The 25,737-nt window shown below is 48.6% G+C and overlaps 1 protein-coding gene across 1 annotated transcript; it reads left to right on the top strand.

Moving 5' to 3' along the window:
- Positions 1 to 2,780: 2,780 nt before the first annotated feature.
- Positions 2,781 to 25,130, top strand: MPO (myeloperoxidase). Its single transcript, XM_074923246.1, has 14 exons — positions 2,781 to 2,862; positions 3,892 to 3,960; positions 6,394 to 6,490; positions 8,267 to 8,442; positions 9,965 to 10,088; positions 11,441 to 11,570; positions 12,651 to 12,857; positions 13,829 to 14,144; positions 16,546 to 16,706; positions 18,875 to 19,121; positions 19,520 to 19,690; positions 21,868 to 22,105; positions 23,723 to 23,946; positions 24,999 to 25,130. The coding sequence occupies exons 1-14, from the start codon at positions 2,781 to 2,783 to the stop codon at positions 25,019 to 25,021; spliced, it is 2,265 nt and encodes a 754-aa protein (XP_074779347.1). The 3' UTR covers positions 25,022 to 25,130.
- Positions 25,131 to 25,737: the final 607 nt, after the last annotated feature.

The following is a 25,737-nucleotide window of genomic DNA, read 5'->3' on the forward strand; positions in this document are numbered from 1 at the left end:
TCTGTACCTCGTCCTCTGGGAATTCGGCCAAGGTGGCAAAAGTCACTGTGGGCTTTTCTGGGGATTTTGTAGGATTCACTTGACAGGAGGGACTCGGTTGGGAAGCTGCTGCGTCTTAAAGAGAAATGTTTCAGGAGGATCTTGATATTGTAGTGAACCACTGTCTCCTGTGGTGGACAGGAGTCAGCAAGGACGGACTGAAAGGTCTGAAGTAATGAAGTGCTGCAGCTATGAATCTTGAAAGGAGTTTCCATGACTTCTGAAGCAGACTTAAGCAATGAAAGTCATCAGTGACCCAGTAATTTATCTTCAGCTTGTCCTGCCGTGGAGGAAGTTGGTTGCCATTCTAACTGAATTTACCAGCTGGAATTTCCTAAGTAAGTTGTTTAAGGTCTTTTGAAAGAACTGTGTCGTTGCTTTTATCAGTTCATCAGGGGATGAACTGAGGAACAAAACCCTTAGGAAGAGAAGCAGCGGCTGTAACGTTTCGGGGCCTGCTCAGAGCTGGAGGCCGTGGCTGCAGGCGGTGCCTGCAGGATGGCTCCCTCACTCCTGGTGCTTCATCCTCCCTCCTCAGCTGAGCCCTTGTGACCAGAAGGTGCGGGTTGTCCCTCTGCTCCCAGGCACATGCTGTACCGCCCCCCAGCACATTTTGCTGTCATAGACATGGACATTTAGCAAAGTCACCCTAATCCAGTTGGTTCCCAGACAGGCTCTACAGCAAAGCTGAGAGAAGTCTTCTTGAGAAAGGTTTAACACCTTCAGGCTTTGGTAGCTAAACACAAAAGGCTACAAGAAACAAAAAAATAAGATAAAATGCAAATGTAATCTAGATGTTCTACTTTGCACCCTGTGCCTTTAATTGCTGTGCTGTATCCCAGGTGTCGATGGCACATCTCTGCTATGAGGCGCTGTTGCTTGCATCGACATACTGTTTCCATACTGTAGAGGAGCAGCACGTGGTCTCTCCTTTGCTGCCGAAGGTGGTGAGTGCGAGGGCTTGGCACTTGCGTTGATGCCCAACAGAAGGCTCCCCCCCATACCTGGCCTTTGCCATACACCCTTCTCTAGGAGCAAGGTCATGGTCTCTGGGGAAAGTGAACTTCAAAAGACAAAGCGTCTTTCAAAACCTCCCATTTCCATGGTTTCTGAAGCAGTTCTGAGAGCAATTAAGTAAGTTCCTAATTGTGAAATGCAATTACCAGCACAGATATGCACTAACTGTCTTGCTCGCCTTTGAAAAATCCTTATCCTCTTCCAACTGGTGATCTGCATGATACAGCAGATGAAGCGTGCAAGATAATGGCTTTGAAACTCTGCCAGCTCGGCCCTTTTGCACAAGAGCAGCGCCGTGCTCGCCGTTTGCAAGTGGCTGGTGGGGGTGGCAGCTCAGGCAGATACGCGGCTTCTGTCTCAAACACACTGAGCTCACAGGATCACAGAAGGGAGTGGGGTTGGGGGCGTCTCCTGAGTCTCTGGACCCCCCTTGCCCACAGCAGGGCCAGGGGAGGTTGCTCAGGGCCTTGTTCAAGTGAGCACTATCTTCAAGGATGCAGGTACCACCCTTTTCTCAGCCCTGTCCCAGCACTGCACCACTGCATGGGTGCTTTTCTTACATCTAATGGGACTTTTCTTTGCAGCACCACATGCCTGTTGCCCCTTGTCCTTTCACTGGGCAATTTAGAAGAGACTCTGGCTCTGTCTGCTCTGTAGCCTTCCCACAAGACAGTTGAAGCCAAGAGTGGGGCTCTCCTGAACCTGTCTTGGTCTAGGGGGCTGCAGACATGACCTGTGCTCCCGGTGCAGCCTCACCTGTGACTCACTGCGAGGTTTGCATTTCACTTAAGCGCTGGAGGACCAAGATGATGTATTAGAAAGTGTAGCTCCACCTGCCAGTAGCCCAGCTTTGGGGATGGGGACACCTGCAGAGTCACTGTGAGAGGCACTGAACAACCCTGTGGTTCCTGGAGTGCCTCACGCAGGGAAGAGTTCAGCTAACATGTTCATTTAACCTACCCCAGGGGAACACAGGCAGAGACTTGGGTGCTCTCAATCTGTGCTGCTAAACCAAGGAGTTTGTTAGAGAAGGAAAAACAATTGCAATGGAGTGAGCTGAGGAGCAGCTCCTTTCACAGAATTGTCTCAGTTGGAAAAGACCTTGAAGAGCATCTAGTCTGACCATTGAACTAACACTGACTGTTCTCAACTCCACCGTATCCTTTGGTCTTCTGTATCCCAGCTTGTTCAAGCACATCTTTCACCTGATCCAGCGGGTCCCGCTGCCCTGCCTCGCTGGCACTGCTGTAACACAGCCAGGATTTGGCCATCAGCTGGATTTGCGGTCAGGCAGGGAGAGAGGCTTTGGCCAGGGGATGAGGTGGTGCTTTGTGAGATGAGCTCCAGTATAATGACAGTTTGGGGAAGGGCGAGACCCTACCTGAGCTTCCCGGTGCCCAAGACCGGCAGCTGGAGGTTGGCGAAGCCTGTTCAAACCATCATCCTGGTGCCTCCTGCTGCTGCTCCTCTCTGTGCAGGGAAGTGCACAAAGAACAGCATTCATGGACCTTTCCAGACCACAACAGGGACACGGGACAGGGCAGGTTAGGGAGGTGAGATGGGAAGTGCTGAGCAGAGCAGACACCCTTTAGAGCTGGGGCCTCCATGGGTGATACAAAGACGTCTTTTTCAACCTTGAAGAGCCGCAAAGGATAAAGAGCACCATGGGGGAAGGAGCCCTGTCCCTGTAGGACATCTCCAGAAGGAGTCAAGACTCTCAAACCATGGCCAAGGGCAGCCTTAACATCTCCTCCCCAGAAAAACTGGGGCAGCTCTGTCTGCTTGAGCACCAGGCTGTGTGTGCGGGTGGTACATGGGAGCCTCCCTGGTGGGAGGTGGGTGCTGCGCTGCCTTGGCCTCGTGCACCCAGGGGGGAGTTTCCAAGCCCTGTGAGTCAGCCCCATTGGGGCGCCCGCTGCAGCTAACACCCTGCTGCAGATAAAAGCGCAGGCGCGGAGGGGGCCGTGGCGAGGACAGCAGAAGATCACAGGTAAGAGCCTGGACCATTGCACATTGCTTCTGCTTCCATGGAGCACTTGTTTCTGGGCTGGGGCGGGGGGGGGGGGGGGGGGGGGCGGGGGCTGGGGCTGTGTTTCCCACTGCTTGTGTGGTGGCTTCCCTCACCTTGGCCCAGGGCTGGCAGAGCCGCTCTGCTTGGCACCAAGCACAGCTGGAGCACAGCGAGGATGTGGCCGAAGCACACTGCTGCTGTCACTGGGGGGGCTCCTCCACAGGGAACAGGTTTAGCTTGGCATTTTAGGGTGGCCTCTGGGCTACCTTGGCCAGTAGCTCCATGGTGGGTGCTAAGCAATGTGCAGTGGGCACAGTCCACGGCTCTGGGCTCATTCTCACAGAGCTGATTGCTTTGGAACACCCTTGGGAGGTGAGTGGGTCAGCTATGGGCAAAAACATTCCAAATGTCTACATATAGAAGACCTTCCATGCTGCCTTGGCTAATCCCTCTTTCCCTCCAGCTCTTCTAACCCCACGCACCAACTCTCCCTGCACACTCAGTGTTGCTGCCCGGGCTCCCCAGCCAGCTGCCTGCCTGCAGCGCTGGCAGAGTGTTCTGCCCCCTGCTCCCTTTTGTGTTGCCCCCACAGCCCCAGAGCAGTGTGTTCCCGCCAGTGCCTGAGCTCAGGAGGCAGCTCCCTTTCCATACGCCACCGCAAGGACCTCCCAGGCAGCACACTTGCTTTTGGGGACCATCACGCTGGGAAGGGGACACCTCATGAAACCCCTTCACACCTGCCATCAGCAGTGTGGGCACTGACCTTTCCAATGCATGGCGAGATCCACAGATTCTTGGTTTTCTTCACTTGCATTTCTTTGCAGGGATGAAGGCAGAAATATTCCTGGGGTTGCTGATGATCCTCAGCCTGTTCCAGACATCTTATTCCTATGGTATTGTCCTTTTTTTTTTTGCTGATCGGAGGCTTTTCTGAGTAGGAAAGATAAAGTTAAGTCTAGAAGAGCCTGAATTATTCTATTGTAAGCAGCAAAGTCCTGAAGAGGTGTCAGGAGGAGCATAGTCACTTTGTATCTACTGTGGCAGCAATCCTGGCTGTTTCATGGTTTTTGTCAGTTAACATCCTCTCTGATTTCTTAAAATCACGTTGAAGGGGAGGTCAGCTCTCAGCACTGCTCCTTCCCCACGGTACAACGGTCTCCCTCCCTGCACACTGTGCAAAGCCACCCGGTTCAGCCCTGGGGGCTACAGTGCCTGGGGGCAGCTCCCTCGCTGCATTCATGCTGGTTTTTATGGAGGCTGAAAATTGAACTCCCCTCTTCTCGGGGGGCTGGTTCCTGCTCTCAGCGTGAGGAATGAATTATTGCCTCTTTCTGAAGTGAACTCACTTCAGCTGATGCAGGGTTTGGTGAATTGGAGGTACCAGGGGCTGCGGAGTTTGGGGATGGGGCTGTGACTCAGCTCTCTTCCAGCCCTGAATCACGGCTCCAAAACACACAGAGACCTCTGCCTGTTAATTTACAACGTGAAATCCTTGTGAAAACCACATGCCTGACCTTTTATTTTATAACCACTGGTCATTCAGGCAATAATTTTTCTCACAAAGGTTGTCAAAGAGGCAAACTCTGGATTGATCAGGGAAGATATTTTAAAGAATCTGGGGAGAATTTGGAGATATTTATCTCCTTTGTGCTGATTTCTGAAGTTTTCTTCTTCCCTATAAGCTTTAGGAAAACGCTCTCACTCAGAGAAGCCTAGCAGGGGCTGCCCTCTCCTGTTCCGTGACACTATCATGATCTGGACTGGCAGCCCAGTGAATCACAAGGGTTCTGTGATCCCCTCAGGTTAAATTAAGGTGAAATGACACCAAATACCCAGTTAAAATGTTTTACTTTTGGTAGAAAACAATTTAAACTTGGAAAAGGATAATAAACAATGTGGTCTCTTATAAATCTGTAAGAAAGAAAAGAAAGGAAAGAAAAGAAAAAGAAAGGAGACAAAGAGAGTGAAAGAAATCTGGATTACCACCCAACACTGGGTCCAGCGTTGTCTCAGGTCAGGTAACCCTGCACACACAGCAAAGTTTCTGTCCCCTTTTAAATTCATCTCATCAGCTGATCAGCATACTAGACGAGGAGGGAGGGGCAGGTATTCAACAAACTCATGTCCATGAGAGATGAGGAAAAAGGTGGAGCAGGGGTTCCAATTGAGTCGGTGGCCGTACTCGCCCTGCCCACTCTTGGTTTTTCCTCTGTTCCCAGAGATTTTTGCTGACTTCATGCTTCTTATCGGTCATCCCAGAGGTGATCCTCTCTTACCAGTTCTTGTTACCACTTCAGTGATGAAGGCATGAAGTCATTAGCAGGGCAAGCAGCGTCTGGCTTGCACAATGAAGCTACAAAATGGGTTTAGTGGTACCTGTGTTTGAGGGGAAACACCCGGTTTCACTCAGTCCAGTTTCCCCCTTCGAGGCTCATCTAAGGAGTTTGTCAGTGCAGCTGCAAGGGAGTGGGGGGTGTGGACTTCGATACGCTCCCACCTTCTTGGGTGACATTCCTTAGACTAATCCAAAGGCTGCAGCTTGTCCTTGAGGTTTTCTATGTCAATGAATGTTTGAGGCATCAATTCCTTCAGTTCCTTACAGACCCGCAGCCAGCAGAGGATGGGGACACAATTCATTTTCAGGAGCTCCTCTGAGCAAGAGGGGGAGCAGTGAGGGTGGCAGGAGGTTGCAGTGAGGAGATCAGGCTGTGTATCCTTCTGCCTTGAGGTGTAGGGGGAGTTTTAGTCAGTTGGTGCCATGAGGAAGGACCCAAAGTCACTGTAGGTGTGTTAACAATGTGGCTATAACCAATCCAGGATTAAAAGTGAGGGAGTAAAGACAGTGATAAGAAAAACCAGCACACAAGAGCTATTAATGCTGGGGTATCAATGCTTGTCATGGCAGCCAGGGGTATCTGTACAGGCTCTCTGAAGGCAACTATGGCTGGAGGCATAGCAATAAGGTGAATCACATTAATTGGGGTTGCAAAATATCTTGAGGAAATAGCAACTGCTCTCCTTTGAAATGGCAGGAGGGATGATGCCTACCTCTTCTCCTGGTGGCTATTTGAAGCCTCCACTGATGGAGATAATCTTTTCATGCCCAGGAGTGACTTGCTCAGACTCCCCTGAGGAATATGTGCATATACAGGTACCTCTCGCTTTAGAGAGTGAGCAGCAGCAATTACTTCCAGTGCTGCTGCACCAATATCCCCGGGTGCTGGAAGCACAGAGAGAACCCCACTCAGGGGTTCACTCAGAGCACAGGGATGCTCCCAGCTGGGAGACAGCGCTTTCACCTCTGCTCTTTCCCTTCCCGTGCCGAGGTCTGACGGAGAGGCTGTTGGATGACTCGTCCCTCCTGAGCAGCGTGGATGAGGCCAAGCAGCTGGTGGATGCAGCCTACAAGCACACACGCGACCGGTGAGTCGGGGCTGGGCTCAGCTGTGGGTGCACGCTGTGTGTCCTGTCTGCGCTGTGTGCCCTGTCTGCGCTGTGTCCCCTGTCTGTGCTGTGTGCCCTGTCTGCGCTGTGTCCCCTGTCTGTGCTGTGTCCCCTGTCTGTGCTGTGTCCCCTGTCTGCGCTGTGTCCCCTGTCTGTGCTGTGTCCCCTGTCTGCGCTGTGTGCCCTGTCTGCGCTGTGTCCCCTGTCTGCGCTGTGTCCCCTGTCTGCGCTGTGTGCCCTGTCTGCGCTGTGTCCCCTGTCTGTGCTGTGTCCCCTGTCTGCGCTGTGTGCCCTGTCTGCGCTGTGTGCCCTGTCTGCGCTGTGTCCCCTGTCTGCGCTGTGTCCCCTGTCTGCGCTGTGTCCCCTGTCTGGGCTGTGTCCCCTGTCTGTGCTGTGTGCCCTGTCTGTGCTGTGTCCCCTGTCTGTGCTGTGTCCCCTGTCTGCGCTGTGTCCCCTGTCTGCGCTGTGTCCCCTGTCTGGGCTGTGTCCCCTGTCTGGGCTGTGTCCCCTGTCTGGGCTGTGTCCCCTGTCTGGGCTGTGTGCCCTGTCTGCGCTGTGTCCCCTGTCTGCGCTGTGTCCCCTGTCTGCGCTGTGTGCCCTGTCTGCGCTGTGTCCCCTGTCTGCGCTGTGTCCCCTGTCTGCGCTGTGTCCCCTGTCTGCGCTGTGTCCCCTGTCTGCGCTGTGTCCCCTGTCTGCGCTGTGTGCCCTGTCTGCGCTGTGTGCCCTGTCTGCGCTGTGTCCCCTGTCTGCGCTGTGTCCCCTGTCTGCGCTGTGTGCCCTGTCTGCGCTGTGTCCCCTGTCTGCGCTGTGTCCCCTGTCTGCGCTGTGTCCCCTGTCTGGGCTGTGTCCCCTGTCTGGGCTGTGTCCCCTGTCTGGGCTGTGTGCCCTGTCTGGGCTGTGTGCCCTGTCTGTGCTGTGTCCCCTGCCTGCGCCACGGTGTCACCAGCTTCTCCTCCTCCCTCCAGCTGAGTGGGCAGGGGTGCAAGGTCCTCTGGGGGCATGGTGGGCTGTAATCCAGCGTTTTGCCTGCCCTCACCCTGTTTTTACAGCACGTCTCCAGTTTAAGAGCTGTAACTGCCCTCCGTGCATGCTCTTCCTCCCAGCTCAGTATTGCTTGGCTCTTTCATCCCTCAGAGATACTCCGAGGTGGACTGGAGCCAGCATAGGCTCCTGCCAGTTTCTAGTGGTTCCCTCCTACGGAGGGAGCAAATTGCTGTAGGCTGCAGTGAGCACATTTTGAGGGATCTGACAGAGAGCCCAGCTTTTGCCACTGTTGTTTGGGAGCTTCCTACCAGCCCATACGTACCCTCCTTCAGTAGCCATCCTCTGAAACCCCTCGCTGGCTCCTCCCCTCTGAGAGGAGGCTCCAGCAGCATTAAGACAAGGTGATCTGGGGACATTTGGGACCTCTGGATGGAGACTGGCACCTGCAGACATTGAGGAGCTGGATAACATCTGAGTGAGGTTTGGTTGCTTCAAGGATGTAAAGATGTATAATTTGTCTTCTGGCAGGTGGAGCTGAGATTTTCAGAATTTAAGAGATTCTCTTCCTGCAACTCACTCTACTCCTCTGCCAAGGGTGGCAGGAGCAGCCCTGGGCTCTTCCAGCTACTGTGCAGGGAGGGAGATGACTCTGCCCTTGTTTGTAACTCAGCCAGGAGAGCTGGGGTGCCCAATGCTCAGCTGTGTAACCTGCAGGACTCTTGGCTTTGCCTCATTTCAGTCCTGTAGATTTTATTTTATTCTCTCGTGCAGCATAAAGGAGCACCTGCAGAATAACACCTTGAGTCTAGTAGAGCTTCTGGGATATTTCAAACAGCCGGTGGCAGAGACTCGAGCCGCCGTTCGGGCTGCAGATTATGTGGAAACCACTCTGACCCTCCTCAAGGAGAAGCTGCGATGGGCTGTGAGGGGGGACTTCAATGTCACAGGTAGGGATCTCACTCTGCTGGGAGGAAGGCAGAGGAGGAAGGTACAGGGTTTGGTCACTGGGGCTTTGTGGGGCTGGGGAGGAGGGAATGAAAGGGGGTTATAATGGGCCACAACTCAAATCCTTCCCATGTGACTGCAGTGAGACAAAGTTGAGTTATTTTCCTGTGCTCTCTTTCCATCTTAAAAAATTATTTTGAGACTTATCAATTAATGAAAGTGCTTTGTGCACTTCCTCGATCCTTTCTGCAACATAGAGGTTAACATACCAATGGGTCAAAGCTTGTAAGATTCTTCTAGATAATTTTTTTATATAGAAGGGATAAAGGGAGTGAGTAGGGAATGAGCAAACACAGAGTATGTGACTCACAATAGCTCAACCTCATGGTAAGTGCTTCTTCTGCCAGACTTCAGCTAGCAATAGTCAGTCACTGCCAGATTGTTCTGCATCGGAAACAGGATGCTGTGAGAAAGACACAAATTGAGAAAGAGAACAATGATGTGAAAGGGCATTTCAGCATGTGTCTTGAAGGAGCAGTGTCCGCCATGGGGTGGCAGTCCTGACCTCCCCATTTGCTGAGTCAAAAGGCAAATTAGAGGCAGTAAGAGAAATGGCTTAGGAAGGCACAGTCCTGCCATGAAGAGATGAACTCGTGAGGATCCCCAGAGTTACAGCAAAGCACTGTCAGGACGAGACACACATCATGGGGTGCTCCAGCATCGCTCCAGCACGGACTGAGCAGGAAGAAGGAGGCAGAGCTGACTGCTCAGCTCCAGCCTCTCCATCCAGGAGTGATGCTCCCGCACCGCTCCAGAGCCTTGCCAGACCACCCAGCTGCCACCCCTTATCTGCCGGCCCAAGAGGCAGCAGTGGCTCCTTAAAACATGTTGTGACCCAAACTGTTGGTGGCAGCAATGACTAGGAAACCTCCAAAGGACTCAGGACATGGTGTGCCAGCAGCAGCAGCCAAGGAGGCTTTGGTGGTTGAACTTGTGGGGAAATCTGCGCGGTGGAAATGCAAAGGCGGTGTCCCCTTGGGCTGCCCAGCCACCTGATGGCTTCTTCTCCAGGCAGGTCTGAACGGTGGTGATACACCCTGGCGGCTGCTTCACAGCGGGAAAAAACTTGTAACGCACCACTAAGATGACTGTAGCTGTTAGCAATTTATGGTAGAGATAAAAAGAGAGGGGAGAGGAAGGAGAAAGGATTGCTAATGCTGGAAAACAATGCTGTTGCTGCACAGGTCTAACATGTAATTATAAATAAGATTTGACCACAGCTTTGTTGGGTTTAATGCTTTCCAAATCAGAAAAAGCAATCTGCTGCTCTAGAGAGCAACCTCAGCACATCTTTGAGCAGGAAAACCTTAAATGACAGCCTCTTGTACTCTTCCGGATGATACGGTGATAAGAAATCATTTCAAGGGTACAAGAAGGAAAACTTTTTCCTGAGCCTGGCAGACACCACAAACCCAGCAGGGCCAGTATGTTCCTGCATGTTTATTCTCTGGTTTTACCTGGCAGACTTGCTGACACCAGCTCAGCTGGGGATGATTTTCAAGGCAAGCGGATGTGACCAGCAGAATAAGAAAATAAGTTGTGATGCTTCTCACCTCTATCGAACAATCACTGGCGAGTGCAACAACAGGTGAGCGGGCTGTGTCAACAGGAGAATGGATGGGATGGGTCTTCCATTGGCAGAACTCGACCCACATCCCCAAGGATGATCTATGTAAGATGCCTTCTTTAGGGTTTTACAACCCACTGTGTTATTTCCTAGATGTGTGGAGCTTTTAATTACAGTCTTGCTTCGAGGATTTTTGGTGTTGTACGCAAACTAGCTCTTTGGCCAAAATGCAAATAGCTCTGTGCTGGGAACTGACTCTCCAGCCCAGAGTCTCTGTCGTCAGGCTGTACCTTTCTTTTTTCTCCTGGGCTTTGTCTGGTTCTGCACCTTTGCAGGGTCTCAAAGGGCTTCTTGACCCAAGCCCTTGCTGGAGCATGATCTGGCAGTCTCCCTGTGCACAGAAGGAAATCTGGGCACATGGGCTGGGAGGGAACACCTTCTGCATGTCCCATGGATGGACAAATGGAGGGGCATGAGTGTAATGTGAGAGACAAGGGAAGCTGTGCTGAACAGTGGAGTGTTTTAAAAGGGACAGTACAGGAGCATTCCCCACCTCGCCCCTGTTACCAAGAACCTGGTAGGCAGAGCATCTCCTGGGAGCACATCAGGCAGAAGAAGGAGTTCAGACAGCTCTGCCTGCCTAGAGGATGCATTTAGACATCTATATAAGTAGGGAGAGAGTTGTCTGCCTCCTCTCATTTTCAGACAGCAGTGTCTTCACACAAGAGGGGGATCTAGGCACTGGGATAAGGATGGGTGCATCACACCTGAGCCAGACCCTGAACCCCTGGAGAAGATGGGCTCATCTGTGCCCTGTGTCCCACCGTTGCTTGGCCCTAGGCAGTGTTACACCAACGGCATATGACAGGAAACCAGAGAACTCATCTTAGACATGCGCTCCAAAATTAAATACATCACTGGTCTAATAAAGGCTTTAACTGTCTATTCAAACTATAATAACCACCATTAATAATTCACTACTATAATTCACACCACTAAATGAATGGGCATAAGTATCTGCCCCTTTTCTCTGACGTTAGGCTTTCACCTTTGTTTTCCACCCATAGTCTGAGGACAAGGGCCCTTCTGCAGGCTGGATGACACAAGGAGTCACCAGCAACCTGAGTTCTTGTCTTGGAGAAGTTGAGGCTTGGTGTGTATTATTATTATTATTATTATTGTTGTTATTATTACTAAACCTGAGGTTTATTGGTAGCAGCAAATCCATAGGGCTGTGGCAGCTCCCCAGCTGTTGTACACTGCTGTGTGGCCCCATTTCAAGGTTCCTGTCTCTCTCCACATCCATAAGCTCTTGGTCCTGCCATGATCCTAATGACACTAATAGTTTGCTGTTCTTCCATTCACTCCGACAGGAGAAACCCATCACTAGGAGCTTCAAACAGACCCCTGGTCAGATGGTTGCCAGCAGAATATGAGGATGGCGTGTCACTCCCCCGTGGGTGGACACGAGGAAAGCGTTTCTCTGGATTCCCCTATCCACTGGTAATGTTTGTAATAGTCGTCTGAAAGTGGAGTATTAGGGTTTAGGGATTGTCAATCCTCGGATAGATCACAGGTGTCTAAGAGCATGTCCACCAGCTGGTGTGGTGGTGATCAGGAGGAGGAAGTTAAATTCACCAACTTCAGGTTGATCATATGAAAAGAACTTTCTAACTCCCATGCTTTCATGAAAAGCAAAGGAAAATTAATCTGATTACTTCATAAGTGCAGGATAAAGAAAGAATTATACAATGTGTTCTTTTAAATTAAATGCATTTAAGCCAATGTAATTTACTCACTTTTTTTGATTTGGCTTGTGGAAGCTGGTTGTCTCCTGAAATCAATATGCCAGAGGATAAGAACAAAAAATATCCAGCTAGAGATTCTGTGTGTGGGTCTGTAGGTAAGATGATCTGTGGGGTGCGTGTGGCTCTCGTGGTGACTGGACAAGAGCAGGGACACTGTGATGTGGTTTCTGATCACTTGGGCTTGGTGCAACAACAGCAATAATAAGGAGCTTTGCGATTTTCTGGGTTGTGTGCCTTATGCTTGTGTTTCACTGTACTCCCAGAGTCTGCTCTACAGCACAGTGTCAGGGATTGAGCAGAGTTTTGGTCGCTTTTTCTGTGGTAATACATGGAAGAAGAACTGGTGGGGGAATTGTGATGAATGGGGAAGGGATGAGAAAGGAAGAGGGCTTTGGGAGAGTGTCCTGCTAGAAGGAGTTTACTGAGATGACCTTCAGAAATTCCCAAAGACTATTTCTTTTCATGCCTCTATTTCAAAGCAGTCTTGTAAAATATTTTGCCTCCCTTCCCCTGGGTATTCAGCATGGCTCTTGCTTAGCTGCTTCCATATGTCCATCAAGGGATACACTTGGCCTAGAGGCTCAGAAACCTGACTAGAGCCAGAACAATGCGGTGCTCAGCAAAGGGGACATTCAGTAATGCCTTCCAACTCAGAGGTTTCATTTTTCTTCTGTGAAGTATAAGGAATGCCTTGTGAATTTTTACTGATGACCCCTACAAACTGATTCAGACAAGTAATTTACTAATGCATGTGTTCTGCCTTCATCCCCTGCAGGTTCGAAAAGTCTCAAACGAGATTGTCCGCTTCCCCCCTGAGCAGCTCAGGTTGGACCAGCAGAGAGCACGCATGTTCATGCAGTGGGGCCAGTTTATTGACCACGACCTGGATTTCACTCCACACAACCCAGCCAGAGTCTCTTTCCGTGGCAAGGTGGACTGTGACACCACCTGTGCCAAGGAGCCCCCTTGCTTTCCCATCGAGGTACAGCCAGCCTTCTCGCAGGGAAGAGGGGGAGGGAATATCTGCCTTCCAGACAGGAGATGTTGGTGGCTCTCCCAGTTTGTGGCTACGGAGGGGCCAAGAGGGTCAGACTACTCTCTGTAAGGTGGTGCTGCTGGGTTCCAGGGGCTGTCCCCAGATGTCACAGCCTGTCTTTCCCCTGTTTCCAACCATTTACTCATCTCCCTCAATAATACGGCTTTATTTTGGAGGTATGGTGCAAAGGCAGCATGGGTGATGCCTGGATTATAGTGAATGTCTCAGAGACAGGAACTGATGGGTGTCAGTACCCCAGAAAATCTAAGTCCATTGGGTGGTTAAATGCCTATTAGTGCATGGGGCAAGGAAGTGACGAGCATCTCTCAATAGTGGCTAAGGCATTAGCACAATAGTCACATTGCAGTCTCCACTCCAGTAAATGCTTAATGAGTACATGTCCACCCTGCAGCCCTGCTCTCCTGCCTTTGGAGATGTACTGCAGCTCTGGCTCTCCCATGTACCTGTACTTCCTTCCAAGGAAAACTGCGAAGGGATGGAGCATGACTGAGTATTTGCCCAACATGTATTTGAGAATTCAGGCAGGGTCACAAGTTCTGGATGACAACTGTCCACAGTGTCAATATAGACAGTAGACCACAGCGTGAGATAGGAACACCTGAGCTTTAAAGATTCAATCCCATATGCATGTATTCAGGGGAAAAATTTAGGTATCCATAGGAATTTATGGAAATTTAGGCATCTCAAGGCTTTCAGGCATATTTGGGACTTGGACTCCTAAAATAGCATCTCTCCTGTCAATCTGACCTTCATATCTGGGATTTATGACTGATCTCCACACTATCTAGCGTGGGGACTGTCCCTGAAATGGCTCCTGCCTGGCTTTTCTTACAGCTGTGGTACCACAGTGCAGTTTCTACACCCCTGAACTGGTGATGAATGTTATATTTCTGCAGATCCCACCCAATGACCCACGAATTAAAAACACGAGAGATTGCCTTCCTTTCTTCCGCTCAGCTCCTGCTTGTACCTGTGGCAGAGCAATTCGAGATCAGATCAACGCGCTCACCTCCTTTCTTGACGGCAGCATGGTGTACGGCAGTGATGTGCCTTTGGCCACCAAACTGAGGGATTGGACCAACCAGCTGGGCTTGCTGGCTGTTAACCGCAATTTCACTGACATGGGGAAGGCGTATATGCCCTTTGGCAGCGCACAGAAAGACCCCTGTCTTATAGTCAGCAGGGGAGCTAAAGTCCCTTGTTTTCTTGCAGGTAAGTTGGGTGCTGGAACCCCTAACCCTGAAATCCAAAGTGAATAATTCCACCAGCTCCAGTTCATGTCTTTAATTGTTTGGGTTTCTTATTTAAGTAGAAAATGGAGCATAGCAAAGCATCATGAAAGACTGACGCAGGCTGTGCTAGGTAGGAGAAAGGTCTCCACCATCCCCAAGTCTTCTTTGTGACTATACACCTGGAGTGAAGCTGTCCCTTCTGTGCTCAGCAGCTCTGGTGTAGGGCTGCTGGAGGTGACCAGGGAACCAGTGCTGTGGTGGAGCCGAGCAAACACAGCAGCATCAGACTGGCCTGAAGACAATGGTTTGTCCATACTTGTCATTTGGAAGCTGTGTCTCTTCCATCAGGATGAGTACAGGTGTTGGTGCTGGGCTGCGTCACCTCTATGAAACTTCTGCCTGTGCTGCTGCACATCAGTGTGTCTGCTGCGCTGTGAGGGGAGCTTAGCTCCCAGCTGACAGACCACCTTTTAAGATGTGTCCCCCACGCTGAGAAGGCTGGGGGTGCACTGGCAGCATGCTGGCCAGTACCTCGGCACAGGCTTTTAGTCTGACAGTCAAGGCAGCCTCCTGCTCCATTTATCCTTTGTCATGCTTTTGGTATCTTCTTGACCACTTCTTCAATCAAAAATAACTCCTTTTGTCCTGGGGACAGCCTCCAAAAGCCATGCCTCCTCTCCAGCCAAAACACTGCACAGCCACTTCTCATCTGCTGCTGTTTGCTGTCTCCCGTCCCCAGCACACAGAGATGAAACAACTGACCTGGAGCCCTGAGCACTGCTCCCTTCTCTCTGGCCCTGGCTGATGGGGACCACGATGTTGCCGCAGGTGTGCAGGACCCCAGAGAGGGTTTCTGATACACCTTGTGAATTAGTGTCTCACTCGTCTGTCCTTTTCTTTTGGCGAGCAGAACCTTCTGGCTCTGGCCACACTGGGCTGCTCATGGCACTGTCGGAGAAAGCTTGAGGGCACAACAGATTTCATCAGCTGTGAATCTCATTTCTATTCCCTTGACCCCCTACATATCTGGCCCAAGCGCCTCTGGAAAACATCACCACGGTCCTTGCACACCATCAGGACCTGGTGGTGGGACTGGCGGCAGAGCTCTGCTTGGTGTCATCCTCCAGCACCGTCCTTTTAAGCTCTTGGTGTTTTATGCTTCCTTCAACCTCTCACACCTCTGTCCTATTTGTTGTTCCACATCTTCAGCTGCTTCCCCAGTTCTGCGCAGGTCTCTCCTTGGTGAGGACTGCACAGGGCCTGTGGCCAAAGGCAGATGCTCAGTGAGGAGCAGAATGGGCAGCTGATTCCCAGGGTGGGCTCCCAGACCTCAGAACTCTGCATCTAGGGCCTTCTGGAGCAGTTGTTGCATAGCTGGGTACGTAGCCATCAATGAATTTATAATGAACAGTTCACACTGGCTCAGAAGCTCCTCTGAAAATTCAGTGTCTTACCTGTGACTTTTCCGGTCCCTGGGAACTGGGAAGATTTTATGTGTGCAGTTGCCTAACAGGGTTCAGCGATTTCCTACTGGAGCTCTGTTGGAAGCCCTGGGCGGATGCGTTCTGCTTGAGGAAACCTCACAGTGCTGCTTTTGTTTCTTCTGCAGGCTCTTACAGACAGCCTTTGACAGTAAATGAAAAGGTCTCTGTGCTGAATGCAAGAGCAAATCCCTTTATTTACTATAGGACTAGGGCACTAAATACCACATATTTACTTTTCTCTAAGTGCCCCTTTATATTCTCATCACCTGCTTGCTCTGGGGTTTCCTGCCCTAGGTGTTTGAAGAAGGATTTAATATTTCATTGTGATGCCATTTGTAATTTATTCCTTCAAGTTGTGATTCATTTTACTTTTTACTCACCAGAGAGCCTGAATATGACTGTCATCTTGCTTTGACTGTAGTTTCAGCTGGTTTGAAGGATCCCTTCTAACTTTTAGAGCTCCCTTGGCCATCCTGACTTCATTCTGCCCATTTTCATGTCTTTCTTACCCTGTAAGACTGTCTCTCTGATATGGGAGCCTGAAGAACACCATTTTGTATTTAGCTTCTTAAGTTAATGCTTTTAGGTCTTATTTGAAAAAAACTTCCCCATCTTCCTCTGTGATGCTGAGCACAACCATGGTGGCCTGTTGGCTTTTGCTACCTCAGCAGAAATTTGGCTTTTCACTGGTGCTCTCCAACCCTTGGTGCCCAGATCATGGTTTCCTTCTCCTCCTGTGTGTTTCTTACCCGTCTTCTTAACAATGCAGATATTGAGACATCTGAAAATTTCGCTACACATGCTTCCCAGTGTGACATTCACCCCCTTCCAGTGGGAAGCAGCCAAGCACACGCAGGTCACTGGCACTGCCAGCCTGCTCACTTGTGATACCCCTAGGTGATTCTCGAGCAAACGAGATGCTGGAGCTGACGTGCATGCACACGCTCTTTTTGCGGGAGCACAACCGCCTGGCTAGAGGCCTGAAGACACTAAATCCCCACTGGAATGGAGAGAAGCTCTACCAGGAGGCACGAAAGATCCTGGGTGCCATGATTCAGGTACCACCCACCATGTTCTGTGTCCTGTCTCTGCTGCCTTGTCTTGCACTCTCACAGAATTAACATCATGGTGTTGTTACTGTGAGGTGTCCAAAGGGTGCCGTATTTTGGGGTGCAAATTACCAAATTCTTTCTACCAGCCCCTTCTGTCCAAAGCAAAATTACACGGAGATACAAAAAATGTATATTTTTATTATTATATTATTACATTATATTATCTCAATTATCATATTATTATTGTTGTTGTTATTATTATTATTATTATATTAACTGTATATTTTAGACTGGATATTAGGAAGGATTTCTGTGCAGAAGGGGCTGTTGGGCGTTGGAATGGGCTGCCCAGGGCAGGGGGTGAGTCCTCGGGATCCCTGGAGGGGTTGAGGAGTTGGGTTGACCCAGCGCTGAGGGATCTGGGGGAGCTGAGAAAGGTCAGTGTGAGGTTCATGGTTGGACTGGAGGAGCTTCAAGGTCTTTTCCAACCCAGATGATTCTGTGACTCTGTGAAATAACAAGCACAGAGGGGTCCCCCTGAATCTTTGATGTTCCTCTACTGTTAAATTTCCAAATTGCTTGATGGGTTTTTAAATGCACATTTTTGTTTGAGAAACATAGAGACAGAAAAGCCAGAGGACAAGTTTTTCTAACCAGTATTTGGTACAGGATAAGAATGGTACTGGAGATTTGGATTAAAATTCCACTGGGTTTTGTGTCTCCTCCTTTCAAGAAGCCCCATGTGCTGGTGGGTGCAACCAGCCATGGCATTCCGCTGTCCTTACTGCTTCAAGGCAGAGACCCTTGGGACTGTGCTGCACCATAGACTTTGCCCTGAATGAGATCCTAGGGTCACAGAAATATTTCTGTCTTGGAAGGGACCTCTCAAGGTCTCTTGTCCAGCCTTCAGTTTGGAGCAGGACCAGCTTCAAAGCCAGATGAGGTTTCACAGCCAACAGAAAAGGCTGGCTCCTATAAGAGAAGAAGACATGGGATTTCCAAAGGCAATGTTTAGTCATACCTAATTGGAAACCTGTCTTCTGAATTGGCTCGACAAACAAAGAAACAAAAGTGGCAATATCCAAAGGTTTAAGTTTATAAACTGTCAATTTAAATATTATAGTGTAGCTGAATAAAGATGTTGGGTAAGCCAATGTGGAGAGACTCAAACAAATGTACTAAAAGCATTGTCTCCATCATCAGGTATAGATCAATGGTTTAATTTTCTTGCCATTTTCAGACAATTAAGACATTTTCCCCTACTGACACAAAATAATGATTTTTTAAAATTTTATTGTGCAGCCTCCTCTGTATCCCAAAGTGGCATAAGATCAGGATTGGAAATCTCTACTATGGGAGGACTAACCCAGCTGCCCGTGGGTGGTGATATCATCTGTGACAGCACTGTTGACTTTTTCTTTGTCATCTGAAGCATGTAGGGTGTGAGGAAGGAGGAAATGCAGTTCTACCTGGTTGGTGGGAATGGTCTCTACCTATAGGACAAGGAGGGAACATTTGGGAGGCTTTGGCAGACTTTCATCTTGCTCTGACCTACCGAGCTGTTGAGGCAGGGAGGAGCATGTCAGGGGACCACTGAGTGCCAAGTCCTCAGCAGCAACGGGCAGAGGATCCTGGTGCAGGGGATGAGTGGGTCAGGTACAGGCAAGAACATCAGCAGCTTCCTGATGTTCCTGGAGAAGTTACATCCACTTTGCATTTTCACGTAAATCACTGCATGTTTATGCAAATCTCATCACTGCTAGCGAGTGTAGTGGTCCCACCATGCATGGCTGGAGAAACCAGGAGCCCAGCAGTGGCCTGAAGTGCCTGCGTCTGTGTCTGGAGCTGCATCAGCTGTGGCATGCGACAATGGATAGGCGCAGAAGAGGCTTTGAACCAAGACCACGGAGCTGCAGAAAGAAAAACGTTGCTCAACAGTGTCAGAAAGGATCCTCACCAAACTGACAGCAGCTGTGTGAAGGTCTGATGAGGTGAAAGAAAGGTTGGCCCTGGGGACTGCTTCATGCCTGTGCTAGCAAAATCTCCGACATAAATCCCATCAAAGAAGTTCAGTGTGACAGCTCCTGTAGTTTGAGACACAAACAGTAACTTTGCTTCTAAAGAAAATGATGGCCAAGCAATCAGTCATTCACACTTTCTGTGTTCCCCCCTAGATCATAACCTACAGGGACTACCTGCCTCTTCTGTTGGGAACTAGTTTCCAGAGATTGATTCCTCGTTACCGAGGCTACAATGAGTCTGTGGATCCTCGAATATCCAATGTCTTCACCCTGGCTTTTCGTTTTGGTCATGCTTCAGTTCCCCCAACTGTTGACCGCTTAAATGAAAATTACAAGCCCATGGGTCCCAAAATTCAACTCAGCAACGCCTTCTTTGCTGTCTGGAGGATCGTTAAAGAAGGTAAAGCCTTTCTTGCGCCTCTGCAGTGTAAGTTTATTTCATTCAGCATTTTCTGCTCTCTCTGGATGAGCTTCTGCTTCAGCCAAACTTAGAAGCAGTTTGCATTAAATGTATTAAATGATCTTTACTACCAGCCAGAGTTTTTCCCAATGTATCTGTTCTCTGCAGTCAAATGCAGCCCATCTTACCATGAAGCATGCAGTCTGGTTGGGTAATTGCTGTAGACTCTAAGAGTGCTATTACAAGTATTTTGGTTTTAATTCTTTAAGTGCAGGAAAATTGATTCTCTTGTATTAGAAACTTATAGTTAAATATAAGCTGCATTCAGCTCTCCCAAGCCCCTTAAACACACACTTGCTACCCTGCACTTCTCAAAAGTCCCTCTGTAACTGCTGCAGGTGGCATTGACCCCTTTCTCCGGAGTCTGATGGTTAATCAGGCCAAGCTGATGACACAGAAGCAAATGGTCGTGGATGATCTCCGGGATCGGATGTTTGAGCACGTTGGAAGGATTGGGTTGGATTTACCTGCACTGAACATGCAGCGCTGCAGAGATCATGGCCTCCCGGGTAAGTTGGCTGTGGGAGCAGAGCTACCAAGAAAACCAAGTAGAAATCAGGTACTTTTGTGACTGAACGTTGAGAAAAATCTCCAGCTCATGCTTGGCTGAAATTACTCTTTCCCACACTTTTTCATCATTTCTGCACAACCATAGGTAAGTGGATAGGCGGTTGAGTAATGAAGTCAGAGCCCGGCTGGAGCTGGAGGAGACACGTGGAGGCACACAGCCAGACATGGGGCATTGCACAGACCAGAGTAGTGTTCAGGAACTGACTCATTTGAATTGTTGCTCAAATGGCAAAATGGGAAAAGTAGTTCAGCCACTAAGGATGAAGTGGTTTTAGGGCCAGAAGTCCTCTGAGGCTTCTCTACAAGTATCTGTAGTGGTCCAGCCCAGCCACATGTGACTAGAACAGCAGATCGCAATATTTGAGCAAAATCTTGTCATAATTTCTCTGTACAGACTGTGTCCCAGAAAGAAAAGCATGTCAGAACCACTGTCGGAACTCTGCAAGATGCAAAAACACTGTAATGGCATTGCAAGATGGTCTTGGGAAATAGATTGTTGATAAGACTTTACAACTGGCTCATGGGAGTGTCATTGCTTAACAGTGTTATTAGACTGATGTAAGTGCCTGGAGCTGTGTCAGTAACGTCCTGGGAGATGCAATAGTGCTCACTTTGAAACTGTGGTGAAGAGTGTGCTGGATTCACAGGTTTTAATCCCAGAGAAGCTTTACAATATATCCAGGGGCATGGTCAGGTCACAGGATTGATCTACCTTTGCTGCAACTGAACGCTGTTGTTTTTTCCATGCTTTATCTAGGAACAGCATTGTGCAGAACCTCATCTGAACCACAAATCCTGAATTTATAGCTTTGACTGTTGATCGGCTGCAGTTGAACTGACATGTATTTCTAGTGTGAATTTGTGTTGAGCCTTTGGGTCTCAGCCCACCCCCATGTACTACTGTACTCCTTAATGTTAGACAGCCTATGAAGGTGATGACAGTATAGCAAGATCAAAAAAAGCTTCTTAATTATTTTTCTGATAAAGCAAATTCTCAGTCTCCTTGAATTGTTTGATAGTGGTGTCATCCAGACACCATATGCTGTATCTTTTTCTCTGAATTCTCCCTAGTTTTTAGACATCCTGCTCACAGCATATGCTGCAGCATCATCTCATCCCTGCACCTAATGTTTCACTGACTTGGCAGGTAGGAGGACATTAGTGCTCCACAGACTTTTCCTCTGCTTAAGCAGTCATTTGACAAGACACTGAGTCACAAATTGCCCTTTGCCCTGTCCACCAAGATGCAGAATTATGCAGCAGTTGTGGTCCAGTGGATTTTCAGCTGTTTGAAGTACAGAAAAATTAGTCCACCTGGCAAAGTCTGGTGGCTCTCTCCCACCTGAAGTAACCTGGGCTACGTAGAGCTCTTTTTGTAGCATGGGATGGTTTGTCCCTGTGGCTAGACAGGGACACAGGTGAGACCAGCTGTGGGGAAGTACTTGGCCACTCTCCTGTTGTACAGAAAGAGGTAACGCCAACATCTTGTCCACATTCACTTTCAATGAAGTCAACATCAATGAGTTTTGTGAGAACAGCTCTCCTGTGGCTCTATCTGAAGGGATCTGAGACTGTATGCTCCCTGAGCCCCCTCAGGGTCCCCAGGTTACAGTGAAGATGAGGCAGCCATTAGGCATGCCCAGACCCTTCATCTGAGCACCTACAGCATCAGGTGCCTGAACACAGGTCTCCTTTGCTATTTGAAATGCCCTGGGCTTGCCCTCTGGCTCTCTGCTGCAGCTTCAGCAGGGTGTGGGTCTCCTGTAGCTCCTCGGCCACATCACCAGGAGGTTATTTCAGACACAACATGGCTCTGGAGCCTGTGCAGAGGCACCTGCATTGCTGCTGAGTGGAACAGCAGAATGGCACTGGGAGGTGGTAGAGCAACTCCCACTAGCAGAGATCACTTGCAAAGACATGGCTCTTCCACAAACAGCGCTGAAATTCCAGGCAGGATGAACTGGCTCTGGAAATATAGAATAAAAGAGTTTAGAGAAATGTTTTAAACATATTGGAACCCTACTTGTGCCCCAGCTTTGGGAAAGAGGAAAAAATCTTTCCAGGAGGGGGAAACACATTACTGATCTGTCTGCTCTGATAACCCAACTACTTGCAGGTTATAACTCCTGGAGACAATTCTGTGGGCTCTCACAACCTTCTGGATTGGAGACACTTGCTCAAGTGTTGAGGAATCGTGGTCTGGCAAAGAAGTTCATACAGCTGTACGGGACGCCAAAGAATATTGACCTTTGGATTGGGGCACTCGCGGAGCCCTTTGTGGATGGAGGCAGAGTTGGGCCTCTCATGGCTTGTCTCATTGGCACCCAGTTCAGGAATGTTCGTGATGGGGACAGGTAAGAGTGGGTGTTCAAGCCCCAAAGGACAGAGACTGGAGTTAATGCGGATTTCTTTATGCAGTTTTGGAAACTGTTCCAGTTGTTTGTTGCTTTTTTTTTTAATTAGTCCTTCAAATGTTTCTTTCCCTTTCTGATGATGTTCTTATTCCCTGTCTGTATGATAGCTGAGATCCTAGGCTAAAATCCCTTCCCAGCCAAACGTTTTCATTCTCAGCCGACTCACTGCTAATCACTACTTGTGCAAATTGGATTGCCCTTCTCCATGCCAATGGTTCACAACCGGTGTGAATGTTTGAGCTCTTTTCCTCCTTCAGATAAGTGGTTTCAAGGAGTCCCATGTCACTGTGTGTTCAAACAGAAGCTTACTCCAGCAAAGGGAAGCGTACAAATAATTTAACCAGAAAACCAGATACAGTTCTAAAGGTGGGAAAACCAGATCTAGAATCTACATGGATTGACTTCACCAATTAGAAAAAAAGCTGTCAGGTTTAATCCACCTAAATGGCTTGCACTGACAGTAGATGCTCAGCATCTGTTGATGTGGTGGCTCATGCTTTGGGTTGTTTTGAAAATTTGCCTGCAGACCAAGGGATGTTGCTGAAGGATTAACACTTTCAGGCTTTGCAAGGAGTAAAAGAGATTAATTGTTCTCTCTTGGTTAAGTCTCAGCTCAGCCCAAGCTGCTTCCCTGGCACTGGCAGCATCCCCTCTCTGTGGGACTGCTCCTTTTGGGCTGCTGTGCTCTGCAGAAGTCAAATATCTGTCCACCTTCCTACCTCCTGGGTTTGCCATACACAGTTTTGCACCATTGCAGTGCCTCATGTACTCCTCAGGGGTCTTAGAGATGATTTTTCACTATTTCCATCCCAGTTCTGAGTTGGAACCCTGAGGTCTGACATGTAGCACTGTTTGGTCTTCGCTTGCACAAGTGTATGGGTGGGCTGGCCAGCCGAAATAATTTGAGCAGTGTGGTGCTTTCAACATTCCCGAAGTCCTCCTCTTCCTTGAAGCTGCTCGGGGACTTCAGGTGCAGAAGTGAGTCATGTGCCCCATTTTAAGATGCATTTCTGAAGTAAGGTCCCTGTACTTGCTAGCAATATTGCCTGAAAATGGGATCATGACCAGTGTTTCTGGGAAATTTTTCTGCCTAGAAAGACTTACTATGAACTCAAAACCCAGTATTGGGAGCCTGAAGGCGAACAGTCTACTGCACATCTAGAAATTCTATTCTTATGGTAGGATACAAAAAAGCGCTTTTTTTTTGAAGAGGAGAATTACAGGGCTGGTTCCAGCATGGCAATCATGTGGATGTAACCACAGTCTGTGTACAGTATGTGCAGACTTTTCTATTTGAAAGAGGGTGCCTGTGCCTCATTTGAGGGAACACGGGGAAAGGTTTTAATTCAATTGCGTCTTTATTATATGCCCATGTCAGAAAAGCAAGTTAAATTATCCAGCTGGTGAGTCAGGGCTCTTGATTTAAGTAACAGAAATTTAAATTTGTTCTTGGCAAAAGGAATGTGTTATTGGTGTTAATGTGAAATAATGTTGCAGGAGTCTTGAATGTGAAGAAGTCAGAAGGCAAAAATATGTTGTGTCTTCTTTCTCCTGAAGGTTTTGGTGGGAGAACAGAGGGGTTTTCACTCCTCAGCAGCGCTCTTCACTGGCCAAAATCTCCTTGTCACGAATAATATGTGACAACACCAACATCTCTAAGGTAACAAGACGTATCTTCCAGGCTAACAGATACCCTCATGACTTTGTGAGCTGCAGCCAGATCCCAAAGCTGGACCTCAGAGCATGGAGGTCGAAGAGGACTGAAAAAGTTACAGAGCAAGGTATAAACTCCAAAGAGCAGACCGTTCCTGTCTGCAAACATGTGAGATAACCAGACCCCAAGGCTCTAAAGCAGAGCTGCCTAACACAGGTCTGACCGTATGCGCCAGGTACACATCTAGCACATGTTTAGATACTCCGTTTCATCAGGCCCACTGTGAGTGGCTCCTCCAGCATCGGCATTGCAAGATGAAGCTAAGTGCACTGCTCTGGGATTTTTCTGATTACCAGACTTTGCAGTTTAGCTCTTCACTGTTGATACCCATGCTTTTCTTTGTGGAAAGTGATGGCCGGATCAGGGAGGCTGGTCTTTCTGTCTAGGTTGTTGGTTTGTCTGAGCAGGCTGTCAACACATCCTGGTCAGGCCAAAACCAGCTCTGCACTTGAATGGAGATTCCTACTTTATGGAAGAAATTATGGTGTTTGATTCCTGCTAGGAAAGTTTTTGCCTATATTTACAATATTTCCCTCAGCTACCTTCAGGATTTGTAAAATTCTTGAGGTTTAATGCTTTTTGAAGATGCTCTCTGTAGTCCCTGGGAAGTACATGTAGGAAAGAGTGTCTCCACCTGGGAAAGGTAGGCTGCTTCAGTGCCTTAGGGCCGTGCCTTTTCCTAACAAAGCATCATCTTTCCTTTGCTCTGACAGTCATGCCCTGACATGCTCTCATGACAATATCCAGGCTGTGAGAAGGAGCAAATCTCTGCAGCTCACAGCAATCATTAAGAGCTCAGACAACTCGATTTGCAGTCAGCTCCTGCCTTCTGTGAGGATGATCCATTATATTCTCCTCAGGGCTATGGGATTATCAGCTTGAAAGTGTGGCAGGGTACAACCATAAATGCCATCTTCATGGTGTCAGTAAAAGTGAGACCTGTAGGATCTTGTAGTCAAGGAGGGATCCCTGGAGGCCTTTAGAGCAATCAGGACTAATACCAGAGTTATTGGTCCCTCTTTTCCAGCTTAACCTATGGAAATAAATCACACAAGATAACAGGGAGTTATGGTGTGTCCTTTTCTCATTTGTTAACACATTGCTTTTTATGTCCTGTAGAAGAAGCATCTGGTGACTTCTAATGCTGAACGTTGAGGATTCCCCAGAATTCCGGACTTGGGAAGCTGCTGAGATGGATTATGATTTGTTAGTGTGTTTATGCTTTTACTGCCTGAAATATTTGTGCACGGTTGCTGTCAATTGCTCAATTTAGTTTGCATGAAGCCTTTTTAGTGAGATGGAGTCCAGCAATAAAAGAACTTCATTAAAATATGTCCCATATCTGTGAAAAATCACTTAATTTTGCTTTGCTTTGTGATATTATCCAGAGACTGATTTCGAATCAAACCAGCTGCTGGCTTAGGTGATTTCACATATACTGTGTTTCAGTAAGATTTACTGCCAGAAATATGTTTTGGACCCTCCCTTCAAAGTTTCCAACCTACATAGAAAGAGACTGGGGTATTGGAATGACTGCTTGTTCTCACCCTCTAATTTTTTTGTTTTTTAAAAAAATACGTACTTCAGTTTCCAGAGAAAAATCTACTAATTTCACAGTGCCTTTGAATGAAGCAGAGATACCTGTCATGAATCCCAAACAGACTTGTTTAAAGTGCCCTGTTTTAAGTTTTGCCTACATAGGGAATGAATAAATTGTCCACATGGAAGCAAGCTGTTTTCTCACCATTTTTTTCTCTTATCCCAGAATGCAAAAGGCATCATCTAGCGTGACAGAAATCTGTGATGAGCTATTCCTGTAGCCTGGCATGACCCAGAGTGACTTACCCCTGGGCTGTGG

Source organism: Athene noctua, chromosome 19 (assembly GCF_965140245.1).
Source record: "Athene noctua chromosome 19, bAthNoc1.hap1.1, whole genome shotgun sequence".
Lineage (NCBI taxonomy): Eukaryota > Metazoa > Chordata > Aves > Strigiformes > Strigidae > Athene > Athene noctua.